Genomic DNA, 14,492 nt, shown 5'->3' on the forward strand with positions numbered 1-14,492 from the left:
TTAGGGGCACTTTTTTTCCTGGCGTTATGCATGAAATGGGATTTGCGATATTTATTGCAAATCCTGTTTGAAAAGGAGAGAGAGAGAGAAAATGAACATCTAGAGAGGCACATATATTAGTCAACTTTTTATACCACTGTAAGAGGGGCCATTCTGAATTCAGGGTGAGGTTTTGGTGGAGGTCAAGGTTGGGGGAGCAGTTTTACATGCACAGTCAGCGGTACGAACAGCACAGTAGACATCAGTGAAGATTTTAAGTGATTTGGATTGCTGAAAGGTATAAAAAGATGAGATTTGTATATTGTCCTCTTGGCCTACCTTTATGCCCTCTCTACCAAGCAGGTTGGAAGCTAGGTCAAGAGAACAATGTACACATTTCATCTTTGTGTACCTTTCATTAATCAAAATCACATAAAATCTTCACTGATGCCTACTGTGCTGTTCGTACTTCTGACTGTGCATGTAAAACTGCCCCTCAAAACCTAGCCCACCACCAAAATCTCACCCTGAGTTACTAGTTGACCCTCTTACACTCGTATAAATAGTTGACGTCTATGAGAGCCTTATAAAAGCGTCTCTCTCTCTCTCTCACACACATATTACTCTAACCACCCCCCTTTTTTATCCCAGGCACTATTTTTGCAATTTCATAGTGAAATTACTTGCTTACTATGCTACCTTAAGAACCTTTGAAGCCGATGTAATAACATGCGCTAGGCTGAGTGCTCATTCAGTTCCATTTGTGCACACTTTTATGTGCTTATAACTTTAATCACAATTAAATAAGGATTTTAGTGCACAAGAAATGTGTGCACAAATAGGAATAAAACTATGTGCATAAATTAGCACTCCTCCATGTAAATCCCTTGTTAATAAAGGTATTAACCACATTAAAGCCCTGAAGGTTTAACTCATGTTTCCTAATGCTGGAAATTGAACTCCTGGGTCACAAGTGGAGTAAATGTAACTCACATTTCTGGAGCTATGGTGTTAGGCCAGGATGGTCCTGGACTTAGAGTTCCTGATGCAAGGCTCCTTGACTCAGGTCTCCCAGGGTGGACAACAGCACCTGGGAATCCCAGATCTCCACAGACCAGACCCAGAACTGTGAGCTAAATTTCTTCCACCTTTTATTCAGGAGTTAAATTTCCAAGCCTAAAAAAAACTGGGTTAAGCAGTAAGATACCTGAGTCTGGGACCCTGAGTTCAAAATCCTTCTGCTCTGAGACCCCTGAATGAGAGGGACTCTACCCTGGGACCTCCGAGTCAGAGGTGCAGAATTGTTGAATGTGCAATTGTCTGTCATTACTTAAGCTGTTTGGTTCAGGCACTTAAAGTAGCACAGTTGTCACCATTGTGCACTGCTTGCTGTTTGTGCAGCTGTTTTATGGCTGTTGCCTCATGCTCTTCCAGATTTTTGTAAGATCTTGGAGAATGGCTGACAGCAGGACTATTGACCAGGAAGGCGCGCATGCCAGCAGCATGATGGGAGATGGTGGGCCTTACACAGTGAACCCAAGAATCAGGGTACAATAGTGATAGAGAATTTTACATACAGCTTGCACTGCACGATGGTGACAATAATGCTACTAGATATGACTGTCCAAGAGATCTCACATAATGTAGATGGACAGTTGTACATGTAACAGTTCTGCTGCAAAAAATGCCTATCCCAGAACCATACATAATGATAGTTAGTTCCACAAACAGCAATTCTGTGCACAATGGTAAAAATTATGCTAATACGTGCCTGCCCCATGAGAAACACTTTTTAAACTTTATGCCTGTTTAGTGTGCCTTTTCATTCTATTGAGCATGTGCAAAAATCATGTTTTTGTACACAAAACAATTTATATGCAAAAATCTTATTTTATATGCAGAAGTCACGATTTATGCATATAAACCATGATTTGTCATATTATAGGTTTTCTGCAAATAAAATATGATTTATGTGCATACATCATATGTTATGCACACTACATATTTTATGTGCATGTTTTTGGATTAGCTTGCTTTTTAAAATTCTCAATGCATTGGTGTTCCCTTAGCTTACTCCATCAAGAGTTAACTTGTTTTTCAGTGCATAGCTTAACTTTTTTACTCACATTTTATTACATCAGCCCCTTTATTTGCAAGAAATACAAGTCAGTTTGTCATTTAATATGGATGTGATGAACATGAGGAGAGAGACAGACTGGGATGGGGATATTTTGCAGGGGAATGAAGGGCACACTTTAATCTTCTGTGCACAGGACCCAAGGAAATATTTCAAAAGGATAAAGGGAAAAAAAGGGGCAATTTATAGCTGGGAGGCTGGCCCATTTCTCTGCTGAGGCACAGCTGGCAGCCCTGGCTTCTGTAAACCTGTCGGTTAGTTAATAGGTTGTTAACATGCAGAGACCTTGTTCAGCCAGCAGATGGCGCTTGCATGCAGATTTCTCATTGTAAGGCATCTAGCTGCAGAGCTTATAGTAGTGAGAAAAAGCTACCACTACCAGTGCAAGAAAGACAGGCTTTAATGGGAGGAAAAAGTGAATGTGTACATGCAAGGTTAATATATACCTAGAGCTTTCAGTATGCTAGTGCAAGACTTGGTATGAGGCATGGTGTGGTTAAATAATAGGAACTAGCAAAAATAAGTATCAGATTGTGGATCAGAGCAGGCTATCTGTTAGTCCAAGTTTTCTCCTGTGAATGGTTTTGAATGCTGTCTGATTTGTGCTCTCTTGAATTCACGGTTCCTTTAAATGTGCACGTGGAAAAACCCTCGCCGGCAGAATTCTGGTGAGATGCAGAAATCGGATCAGTAATTTTTTTCTGTAGTCCCCTTCATTTTGTGCCCTTGAAAATGAAATGTAATTTTACAGAAGATCCAGATTGTGTAGTTATAATTTTAGTGGCGTATTCTGGTTTATATAATTAGGAGAAATCAGAGATGAAATTATAGCCTTATATTAATACATGGTTAAAGTTTATCCTGTAATTAGGGCCTTGACTAGACTACAAAAACACCTCCTAGCACACTAGTGCCAGCACATTAGTCATAGTAACACATCAGATACCCGTACTTTGCTATTCTGAATGTCATTCGTGAAGAGCTCAGGCCCCTCCTCCTCCTCTTCATCTCTGCTTCTCATGCTACAAGAAATATCCTTACTCTCTCCCATGCCCATGTCCTGCTGGCTCTGTCTGCTTTAGTCTCTGACTGAGCAGGCTTCTCTTACCTTTCACTGCTGTAGCACACAGAGCAACATGCAGGGAACCCTTTCCAGTATGAGTTCCTTACTTCCTTTCCAGTACAGCAATAGTATTCACTCCCAGCCCTTGAGGGCCACCAACAGGTCGGGTTTTCTGGACATCCCTAATGAATATGCATGAAATAGATTTGCATGCACACTGCCTCCATCATATGCAAATTTTATCTCTTTCCAGATTCAGTTTGGGGGTATCCTGAAAACCCTACCTATTGGCAGCCCTTCAGGGCTGGGAGTGAATACCACTGTAGTATGGCAAGGCCTGTCTGCCCTTCTAAGCTAGCACAAGCCATCTGGAGAAGAGGATGGGAAGGAAAGGAGAAGGAAGAATGCTACAAGGGAAGCAGAGCAGAGTAGGAGGGGGAGAATAGTAAAGGGGCTTAACATGCTAATAGCAGATAAAACCATAAATAATACAATGTCACGTAACAGTTAATGAGGTCTTTATGGCATCATATTGCAACTGGGGTTTCTGCATTTTCAGGGCTAGTAAACACAAGGAAAAAGGTTTTCATTACATACTAGATACTAGTGCCCCAAGCCAGTCAGGTTTTCAAGATATGCCCATCGAATATTCATGAAATGCATTTGCATGTATCACCTCCATTGCATGCATATGTTTCTCATGCATATTCATTCTGGTTATCCCAAAAACCCGACTGGCTTGTGACACTCAAGGACCAGAGTTGCATACCTCCGGTATAGACAGTACCATGGCCAAGTGGCTAAAAGAGAAGACAGACCCTAACCCGAAGATACAGCAAATACCTAAAGGAAGGAGGGTGGCTATGATACTCACCATTCCAAAAGCAACCCTTGTGAAGTGCTTACATTGATTTGAAAGGTCTGCCTGTTGTCTTGTGCGAGTTCCTATTCCTGCGCTGGAAGGGGTTTATGATCTGTGAATTCTGAACTGCATTTCCAGGTGGGAGAGGACTCACGTCATTCTGGACCCCCAGTTCTACCGAGGCCTTCCAGCACCTTCAACACAGTCAGTAGGGCTCAGTACCAGGATCTGGTTCCAGTGGGTATGTCCTGACTTCCATCTTTCATCCTGCTTTCCAGAGTTTTCTATCTTTGCCAATTAAAGTGCAGCATAATATGTAATTTGTTGTTGACTAAATAAATCTTTGCAGGTATATATATAGATAGATAGATAGATAGATAGATATACACACACATCCCAGTGTTTGGACTACATCTGAATTTACATAATCCCAGACTATTCTGAAAATATTGTAAATAAAAAAAATTTGTCTAATTGATCAACAAATAAATCTACATTTCATTAGGATAAAACAGGATAATGAAGAAGAGGCAAGAATATATTACATTTAGATTGCTATTCCTCAGTTCCATGGATTTATAAAACTGTACACTAAACAGATAAATCAGCTAGATGTATCTGCTTGGAATGCAGAGTGTTAATGCCCAGGAAATTCCCCATTTTACTGACTTGGACGGTTTGGAATTTTCATGCCAGCTGAGATTTTTACATAAATATGAAAAAAGCTTGTAAAAATGAAAAAAGCTTGTAAAAACTTATTTAATCCCTCTCATCTTTGAAGTATAATAATAATAATCCCATTTGAACAGGAGATTTACTCTCACTTAATGTCTTCTGTATGTGTTTTATGCACTTGACTGCATCTCAGATTTTTTTTTCTCCAGTCACTGGGCTATCGGAGAATTAATGCTTAATAATAACTGTGCCATCTTTTTAGTGTACTGATACTACATGTAATCAGCCAGTCAGCTTTGAGTATCTATGGACTCTCCAGACAAGAAAAGCCCATTGAAGTAATAGCTTAAGCCGGGATTTTAAAAAGGCTGTGAGCATAAATTTCGGGGATTATGCACGTGGCTGGGCCTTCCGCGCACCGTGTGCATTATACAAAGGGCCCAGCTACGCGCGTAAACCCTGGGACGCGCAGAAGTGACTGGCTTCTCCAAAGGGGTAGTCGGGGGGGGGGGGTGTGGTCTAGGCGGAGAGGAGTGGGGCAGGGGGCAAGCCAGTACAGCACAATTAGCTGCTGTCCCGGGGAAGTGTGCTCTGGCAGCTGGCCGGCGCGGAGGTTAAGGGATACATTTTAAAACATATGCGCGCACGTGCGCACATGGACGTGCCGATTTTATAACATGCGCGCACTGGCACGCGCATGTTATAAAATCTGTTGGCCACGCGCACATGCACATTGGATTTTATAATCCGCACATGTATGTGCAGGCGGCGTGCACAAGGGGGAGGTGAATCTTTGCTAAGTCCCGCATGGCGACACCAATCGGGGCCTTCCCCAGTTCCCTCCCATCCGCTCCAATTAAGGAGCAGACTGGGAGGGAACTTCCCTAAACCCTGCCTAGCCTTCCTTCCCCTTCCTCTTCCCCTCTCCACCCCACCCCCTAAACCTTACCTACCTTGCCTACATTTTTTTATTTTATTACTTTCTGCTCCTCAGGAGCAGAAGTAATTTACAGGCGCCGTCCGGCTGCTGGGGCTCGCTTCCCCGGGATAGCGGCTAACGGCCACTGTCCTAGCTGGTCTCCGTCACCCCCCAGCCTGAACACGCCCCTTTAGCAGGGCCCGGCACTTGTGCGCGAATCACCACTTACGTGTATTGCCGAGCCCTTTCGAAAATGTGCGCAGTGGCCGCAGGGCCTGGCCCCCCTCATAAGTGGCGATTTTTACACGTGTGGATGATTTAAAATTTGGCCATAATAGGTAAGGGGTAGGGATGGGGGGAGAGACGGGGAAAAGTTAGGAAGGTTAGATAGGGGTATAGGGAAGTTCCCTCCCAGTCCTCTCTGTAATTGGAGCGGACTGGGAGGGAACTGGGGAAGCCCTACTCGCGTCACCCGCGAGTTGCTTTGTAAAATTCCTCCCCCGCGTGCGTAAGTCGCGGGCCACCCACACATGCGCATGCAGATTAAAAATCCGGTGCACATATGTGCGCGGGCCATTGGATTTTATAACACGTGCGTGCCGGCGCGCACGTGTTATAAAATGAGTGCATGCATGTGTGTGCGCCAGGAGCCGCACACACATGGACGCGGGCGGGTCTTAAAATCGACCACAAGTGTTTTTCAAAAATATATGTAAAAGCCATTTTCAAGGATTTTTTTTTTTATGTTCTTAATTCATCACCAGTTTGTACTTCTTTTAAACACTCCTTCCACCCCAAACAGCAAGCCCAGGTGACATATATGCCCCCATCAGCCAGGAAGGCAGGAGAATATTTCCTTTAAGACTCACCTTGGTTTTACTTCTTTGGCTGGTGTTTCTGGCAACCCTCTTCCCTCTCATCCCAGGCTCCGGTGCATTGCCCATGTGGCACGCCTGATTCCTGACAGCAACATAGGGCAGGAAACTTGAACTGGAACTCTAGTACTGCAGCCTGAGAGTTTTCCCAGAACATAAGAACATAAGAACATGCCATACTGGGTCAGACCAAGGGGTCCACCAAGCCCCGCATCCTGTTTCCAACAGAGGCCAATCCAGGCCACAAGAACCTGGCAATTACCCAAACACGAAAAAGAACTAATATGTGCTGTTATTTCAGATCCTCTTGGCAGTGGCTCAGACTTAAGTAACTGCTTTTGACTTTGTCAGATATCTTTACCTTCAACTTGGGGTGTCCAATTTAGGCCAGGAGCAATTATTCACAGTTAAGTTTGCTAGCCAGGGGCTATGGGTTAAATATTATTATACAACACAATTATAGTTCTGAGAAATAAAACAAATTGAATTTTGTCTTACATTGACTGATCGGAAAAGGCTTTTTACATTCCACCCAAAAAAAAAGAAGTGCATTATTAGATTACTGATGGGACTATTGTTTCCTTGTTAGGAGCATTGTCCCTGTTATTAGTCAGAGTGGAGCTAATGTGATTAAGTTTTTACTAGAACCAAGAAGCTGTGTTTCTTTTACGCTTCTAGCCTATAATGATAAGATTGCCGCGTTCCTGCGCCAGCCCAACATCTTCGAGATCCTTCAGGAGCGTCAGCCAGATGTGAACAGGAATCACTCGCTCAGGTAAACACTTGCTTTGTCTCCAAACTCTGCCTTCAGCATTTCCTGTCCAAGTCATTCCACAGCCCAGGCTGTTGTTAGAAGTTATACCACCACCCCAATAAAAACAAAATTATCGACTAATGGAAACATGAAAACATGAACTAAAATGTGAGAAAAGCTGGAGAATGGGCACCGATCCAGAAGCCTGGGCATTACCCATCATATCTGTTTATTTGTTTATATATTTTCCTGTCAGGAAAACACCCCCATTTCAGTTTTTCATGTGTCACCCTTTTCCCAAGGACTGAGCTAAAAGTTGTCTTCTAGTCATAATGTAGAGCCATTTTCCGCTGCATGGTTTCATAGTTTGAATTTAGGGGATGGTTTTGTAATAGCCTACGTCGTCTCAAAGTGTGCAGGTATTTTTACCTGTAGCTGAAAGTGCTCATATACAATTCCAGCTGCCATTTGGGTGAGCAGTCACACTTGGCCCAAAGCAGAACATGCGCATTTGAACTTCAATTGTGTGCGCGCCGTTTCACGCCCTTGACCTAAACCTGCCCACAGAGTCACTGGTTTTTAACCTAGATGAAGGTATGCATGTTGTGGAAGACCAGATGTGCTTTGAGCCAGATTGAGTGAGGGCTATTCTCTGACTGTTGATTTAGTTGGGTGGACGCCTTTGAAAAGTGTCTTCTTAAGGTGGAATAGTTGGTGTACCCCAGGGCCGGTGCAAAGGTCTTGGCGCCCTAGGCGACCCTTGCGCTGCCCCCCACCCCCTGGTCACGCCCTCTCCCCTGGTCGCATCCCCCCTACCTGTTTCGGTGCCGATTGTTGATTTCTCTTTGCCATGACCGGGATAGGCCCCACTTGCGGCACCACGTGGCTGCTCTTCGGCTCCCCCTACGGCTTGGCACCCTAGGCAACCGCCAAAGTTTGCCTAATGGGCGCACCAGCCCTGGGGTACCCAAGACAACTCCAATAGTAATGGCAAGTGAAAATGTCAGACCAGGCAGGCGTTAATTTCTGATCGCTAAATGTGCGTCCTCGTGCATTTTTTTTTTTTCCCATCGGGAGTGAGTGACTAATAGCCTCAATCACATGCATTGCATTTGATGAACACTATTAGATTTACTCCGCATTGGTCACGGCGTTGTAGAGGCGCTAATTAATCCCCTTATTGCATAAGGGGATTAGCGCCTCTACAACGCGTGACCAACTGTGGGTTATTCAGTGCGCTCGGCTGAACGCACTGCATTGCATCAGCCCCTAGGTCAGTAGGGACTGGGGGATGCTGCAGAGGCAGCAGTCGCAGCCCGTGGAGAGAGGGGGAGTCTCGGTCATTGATCATTGGTAACACCTATTGGCCGGGCTTAGGCTGCACATGTACCAGTTTCCACAGAGAACTGTGGTCTGTGGTCCCTGGTCAAGGAATGTCACTGCAATAGTTGGGGTAGATGAGGGGGAGGGGGTTTATGATATAGGGGAATCACCACAGTTAGGAACGTATAAGAGCTCTTGGCACTGTACCTTGTTGGAATATTAAAGGAGCAGGAAAGAAACTGCCAAGTCAAAAACAAAAAATAAAATAGGCTTATTGTCTTGGAGCAGGCGGCTGCCACTGCATCAGTTCAACAATCTGTACATTTCATCCCATTTAGTCTCTAGGGATCCTTAGCCCAGCAGACGGGAGGTGGCCTGTACTGCACCCCTGGGCCTGTACAAAAGTAGGCTCCCAAATATCCAGTAAAAACCAGTATACTCCTTTTAGTCATAAAAAGAGCGAAAATGTAGAGAATATAAGAGACCTAGCAAAAACAAACCTTAAAAACCGTAAGCAACGGACTCAATGGAAAAACAAAACCAAATGTTCTAAAGCAGGAATAGGCAACATCACTTCTTGAGTGCCACATACAGGGTCTGGTTTTCAGGATATCAACGATGAATATGCATGGGATGTATTTGTATTACAAGGGAAGCAGTCCATGCAAATATATTTGATGTATGTTCACTGTGGATATCCAGAAAACAAGACCTGGTTGTGGCACTCGGGGACGGCAGTTGTCTATCCCTGTTTTCCAGAACCTTAGCTAATAGAGCCGCTCGGTGGTCTAACAGTCTTGTCACAGAGAAGTTCCGGGAACCCTGCCTGATTTTTCATTCTGAAAAAGCAGAGGACTGTGCATCGTACAAGGATTGACAAGAGGTGGGGGGAGGAGAAGAAAATATGCAGGAATCTTACAGTGTCCAGACGGTAAGAATGCAACAACAAGAATGATAGCTAGAGTTACAGTTGGGTAGTGAAGCAAGGCAAGATCCGTTCCTGGTAGCGAGCAATTTGAGAATTTGTAAAGAAGACTGTGACGTGTGAACAAAAGGAGCCAAGCAACCAGATCAACTAGCAAAGTAAATTAAGACATGGGGTTTTCTTGGGAACATACCAAGGCTTATTTCTGTTTCTAAATACTCAGCCTGGTGAAAATGTTCATGGTGCTTTTATGTTGGGAAAACGACCATGTGGTGTGAAGCACTGCTTGCTTTTCAGAAGTTATTGTAAAACTCCGGCATCATTAGCTTTAATCTCTTGCAAGGCACGTATGCAAGAGAGTCTCTGTAGGAGACTGAGCTTTGAAAACATTTTCATTGTTCACAGATCTTATGGATGTGAGAAACAGAGCAAAATCAGTTCTGAAAATAAAAATAAACCCAGAAGAAACAATGTTTTCAAATCTTAAATTAAAAAAACAAATCTCTGAAAAGCAGTAGGCAAAAATTGTACGGTAGTTTTCTCCAGAGAGAATTTCTTGGCATTGATTTGGTAAAAATCAGTAAATTATATTTTGGAATCCGTGAACACTTTCCTGAAATAGAACAGGATATTTTTCAACTACTTTATTAAGCAGTAAATCATTAGTGTTGGTATCCGTGTTAATTGGATGTGTGGCAAGCAGAAACACATGAGACCCAAATAGATGAAGTTAGGACGTTAGTTTTCTGAGGAGTGGCACAGAGCATATTCTCCTGAGTGCCTCGTGCCAAACAGGATGCAAGGGTTAAACAATCAAGTGCTTGGCCAAGCACATATATAAATACTATCATAATAAGAAACGAACAACAAATTACCGATAACTGCACTTTGCTGTTTTGATAAGTCACCTTCTGCCCTTTTTTCCAGCCGAGTGAAAAAACAAAGATGGAGAAAAGCCAAGGGCTCAGGCACATGGGCCATCATTCAAATCTGCAGGGTTTGTTTTGGTTTTTTTATCAAGGTGTTTTTTATCCCAGCCAGCAAGCCTGTCATGCCATGCCTGTCACTTCTTTTCATTCAGAGATTGATCTCTGTCTCCATAACTCTTTCAGGCTGCACAGTGGCACAGGAGCTTCATCCTGTTCTTCTGGCGTGAGAGTGTGCAGTCCATGAGGCTGTCACCTTGTATGTCACCTTTAAATGTTATTCTGAATTGACTAAAAACAACTGGATTTTTTTTTTTTTTTTTTTACAGCTTTGGCATTTTACTGCAACTGATAGCACTAGAAAAGGCAGGGAAAAGATAGCCAAATAGCTAGGATGATGAGAAGGGACGAAGAGAGCAGGGAGAAAGATTGAGGGTAAAAGGACACAGTGATGGTATATGCTAATCAACTTGCATATCTTAGTCCTGATGTAACTTAAGTAAGACACCCCTAACCAAAAGTGATCCTTCAGCTGTCAATACATTTACATCACTCATCAGCAACTTCCTCCCCTCCCTCCTAAAAATCCCACCCTATATTTGGTTTTTTTTTCAACACTGATATGAACACAGTGCAGGCTCCAGTGACTGTAAGAGAGCTGCTTGTTTTACAAGTCTATAAATAAACCAGAGTGTGAAAGGTGTTTGGCCTTGTAAACCTTGGAATGTGTGTATAGAATTCAAATGGAAGGATGCAATGGAATATGCTCATATTACATCCTATTGTTAGAGCGGTTTCTTGGAAAATAGATTCACCCAAATTCTTGTGGCCGCTGAAGCTGGAATAGTGGGGGGGGTGGGGGAACAATCAACGTCCGTCACAAAAAGCAGATAAAAATGGGGCATATTTGGAACGGTACAACGGGAAAGTGTAAATAGGAAATAGAGGCTCTTCTGGCCCAAGAGGGATTACTATCTACAACACTGGAAAAGGGAAAGAAAGCACTGCACACTCTTTTCATATCCTCTACATCTATGCAAGGACATCATACACATTCCACACCTGACATCTGCCTGCTAGATCTTAGTATTATAGGCCAGGTGTGTCATTCAGTCATAGCCAAATGCTGGTCAAGGTGCAACCCAAGAAATGGAACAGGACACAAGGCCATCATATACACCATGACTCGAGGGGAAGCCAAGGCATGCGAAGCACAGAAAATGTTGCTTCGCGGTGGCATTTAGGGACGGGGCGCGCAGAGACAGGAAGCACGCTTGCCACGGTGGCCACAGCAGAACAGACCGGCTACCACAAAAATTGTGCTATCTGAGCCCGACGGGAGCCTGGCAGTTAAGCAGCAGGAATTAAGCATGTGTATGTGGAGCGGCTGCCAGAAAGGACATGCCCCCACGATCTAGTCAGCAGGTGCTGGAAGATAGTGAGCAGGGGCGCCCTGTGGCCCAAACAGCAAGCTGTGGAAGAGACACTGAACAGCACAGCTGGCAGAAAGTCTGGGCCCCGCCACAACTATCTCTGTTTGAGGTAGAGATGAGGAGAGGGACAGGAGAAAGGGAAGAAATAAGAGAAGGGGAGGAATGTGAAATTGTTGGAGAAGGGGGCACAGAGATGACAGAGAAAATGTTGTGGCAGGGGAAATTGGGTGGGGGGGGGGGAGTGGATGCCATCAGCCATGGGGATGTCAATCTGTCAACTTCTCAGTCACGCCCCGATCACTCAGTCAGTCAAACTCCACCTGCTCAGTCACTCATGTACAACACAGAGAGTGCCCAAACACACTGACACACAGTCGCAGACAGAGCTCATACCCTTCCCACTCACACAGACCCTCACTCGCACAATCAGAGCCCATAGCCCATAGACACACACTCAGATCCACTCAATGTCCACTTTCTTCCATGCTGACACACTCATGATCATCGCACCCCCACACCATAGTCTCAACCCCTCAGCCTCTAACACCCCCCCCTTCCTTTTCACAACAAGTATGGGACTTAGGCGTTACCATTGACACAGAACTCAACCTAAAGAAATTAATTAATTCCACCCTAAGAGATTGCTACTTCAAGCTGCACACAATAAAAAAAACTAAAACCCCTGCTGCATCTCAACGACTTCAGATCAGTACTACAGGCCCTCATCCTATCCAAATTAGATTACTCAATCGCCCTACCACTAGGCCTTCCAAAAACACCATCGCCCCACTTCAACTGCTACAAAACGCCGCAGCGCACATTTTAACAAGCACCACAAAAAAGGAGCATATTACCCCCCATCATGAAACAACTCCACTGGCTTCCCATAGCAGCCAGGATTCACTTTAAGATACTCTCACTCATACCATACAACATGAACAGCCTCTCACCTACAAAAGCACCTCCAACACAGTAGCCACAGACACCACACCCAGTCAGTAGAGTCACTAACACCAAAAAGAAAAACACCATTTGCACTCACTATCACCCTTACACCTGTAAACATGTACCCACAATATCTTTCTTTCTTCCGCTATATGCATCACTGTGCCTTTTCAGTCCTTCATTTTTGACAGCCTGTTCAGTTAGTTGTATAATAAACTATGACTAAAGCCATAAGATACACATTAATTACCCCTCTCCAAAGATCGAGCAGATCATCTGTCCACAAACCGTTACCATTATGTAAAATGTTATGCACACATGAAAGTAGAAGAAAGATGTTTCTTATTTGTGTGGGTAAGAGCAGCCAGCAGAGTGCTCACACTCATGCCATGTCACTGTCCTGGACAGATGAAGTTGATAAAATGGGGAAGGGCTTGCATTCCAGTTGCTGCGGTTTCTGTCATGTTCAGGGAAAACCATGTAGGGACTGTATTTTTATAGCTCAGTAGCTGATCGCAAAGGTTAGTAATTATGGCCTCTCCAATGCCTACTAGATGGCACAACTGATAGTTATCAGGTCATACTGAATGGAAGAAAATTGGCTGTTATTGTAAGAAATGCAGTAGGTGGCATGTGCAGTCCAACTTAATCTGTTTACCTAACCATGATTAAAAGTTTGTGTGCGTGGTCCTCAATGGTCATGTGATTGCTCTCTCCCTGTGTGCTAATTTGTACTGTGTAGAGCTGTTGCCCTAAGATGGGTTTAGTGGAGAAAGATGCTTCATTGTACTGGAATGCAGAGATGTGTCGTTTTTGAAAGGATTGATCCTCCTTGATGTCAGGTGCTGCTCATGTGAAAGGGAGAGCAAGGCAAAGCATGCCAGAGGGCTTGAGATAACGTTTCTTTTTCCATTTCCGCATACAGTATTCCCTGCCTACTGTATAATATTGTCTTCACCTTCCTTCTTCTGATGACATTTTTTTTTTCACCAGGAATGAACAATTGCTATGTATTTTTTTCCTTTTGCTCCATTGATTCCTCTGGAATTGGGCCCTGAAAATGTTTTTAAGCGTATTGAAATGAGGCAGCATGGTGATTGAAGTGCTGGCACGCAGTTTGGGCTTCTTGGCCTTGGTTCAAACTGACATTACAATAGAAGCATGCTCAGATTGCTTCCGCCACCCAATTCCAGATGTTGGTGGCATCAGGACAGCAACTCTGCATATGAGGGAAGAGATAATGAGGGGCATGCATATTGCAATAGAGTTGGTAAATATACTGCACCAATCAGAAGGGAGAGTGTGCTCTAAATTCCAATGGAAAGGGTGTTAAATTCTGTTTTTCATAGACATGAAGGCTTCTGACCTGTATTTTTCTTGATTATGTTTATTTGCTAAAGTGGATAAATACCTTTCTGCTGGAAATTTTTCATTGGCCCAAATTTGGGTGACTTGAGCCCATACTGAATAAAAAAAGATTGTGGTCAGTCTTTTTTTTTTCCCCCCCAAATTTCCCAGCACTCTGCAGTGTTCTGTGTGCCCAGGATCCATTACAGGGATTTCACATGTTAAAAGATATGTCTGAAAGACGGAACTGCAGATGAACCAAAGGCAGCACTATATGTTAAACAGGCTTGAAAGTCAGCCCGGCTGAATGAAGTTGCGGCATCCAGCTT

At 43.9% G+C, this 14,492-nt stretch overlaps 1 protein-coding gene across 3 annotated transcripts in view; it reads left to right on the forward strand.

Moving 5' to 3' along the window:
- The window catches only part of HECW2 (HECT, C2 and WW domain containing E3 ubiquitin protein ligase 2), a 646,010-nt gene that overhangs the window by 568,679 nt on the left and 62,839 nt on the right, over positions 1-14,492 (forward strand). For all 3 annotated transcript variants that reach the window (XM_029606070.1, XM_029606068.1, XM_029606069.1), the window contains exons 16-17: positions 4,180-4,282; positions 7,189-7,285. In XM_029606070.1, the coding sequence (XP_029461930.1) occupies positions 4,180-4,282; positions 7,189-7,285 (200 nt within the window). The remainder of the gene's footprint in view (positions 1-4,179; positions 4,283-7,188; positions 7,286-14,492) is intronic.

Source organism: Rhinatrema bivittatum, chromosome 6 (assembly GCF_901001135.1).
Source record: "Rhinatrema bivittatum chromosome 6, aRhiBiv1.1, whole genome shotgun sequence".
Classification (NCBI taxonomy): Eukaryota; Metazoa; Chordata; class Amphibia; order Gymnophiona; family Rhinatrematidae; genus Rhinatrema; species Rhinatrema bivittatum.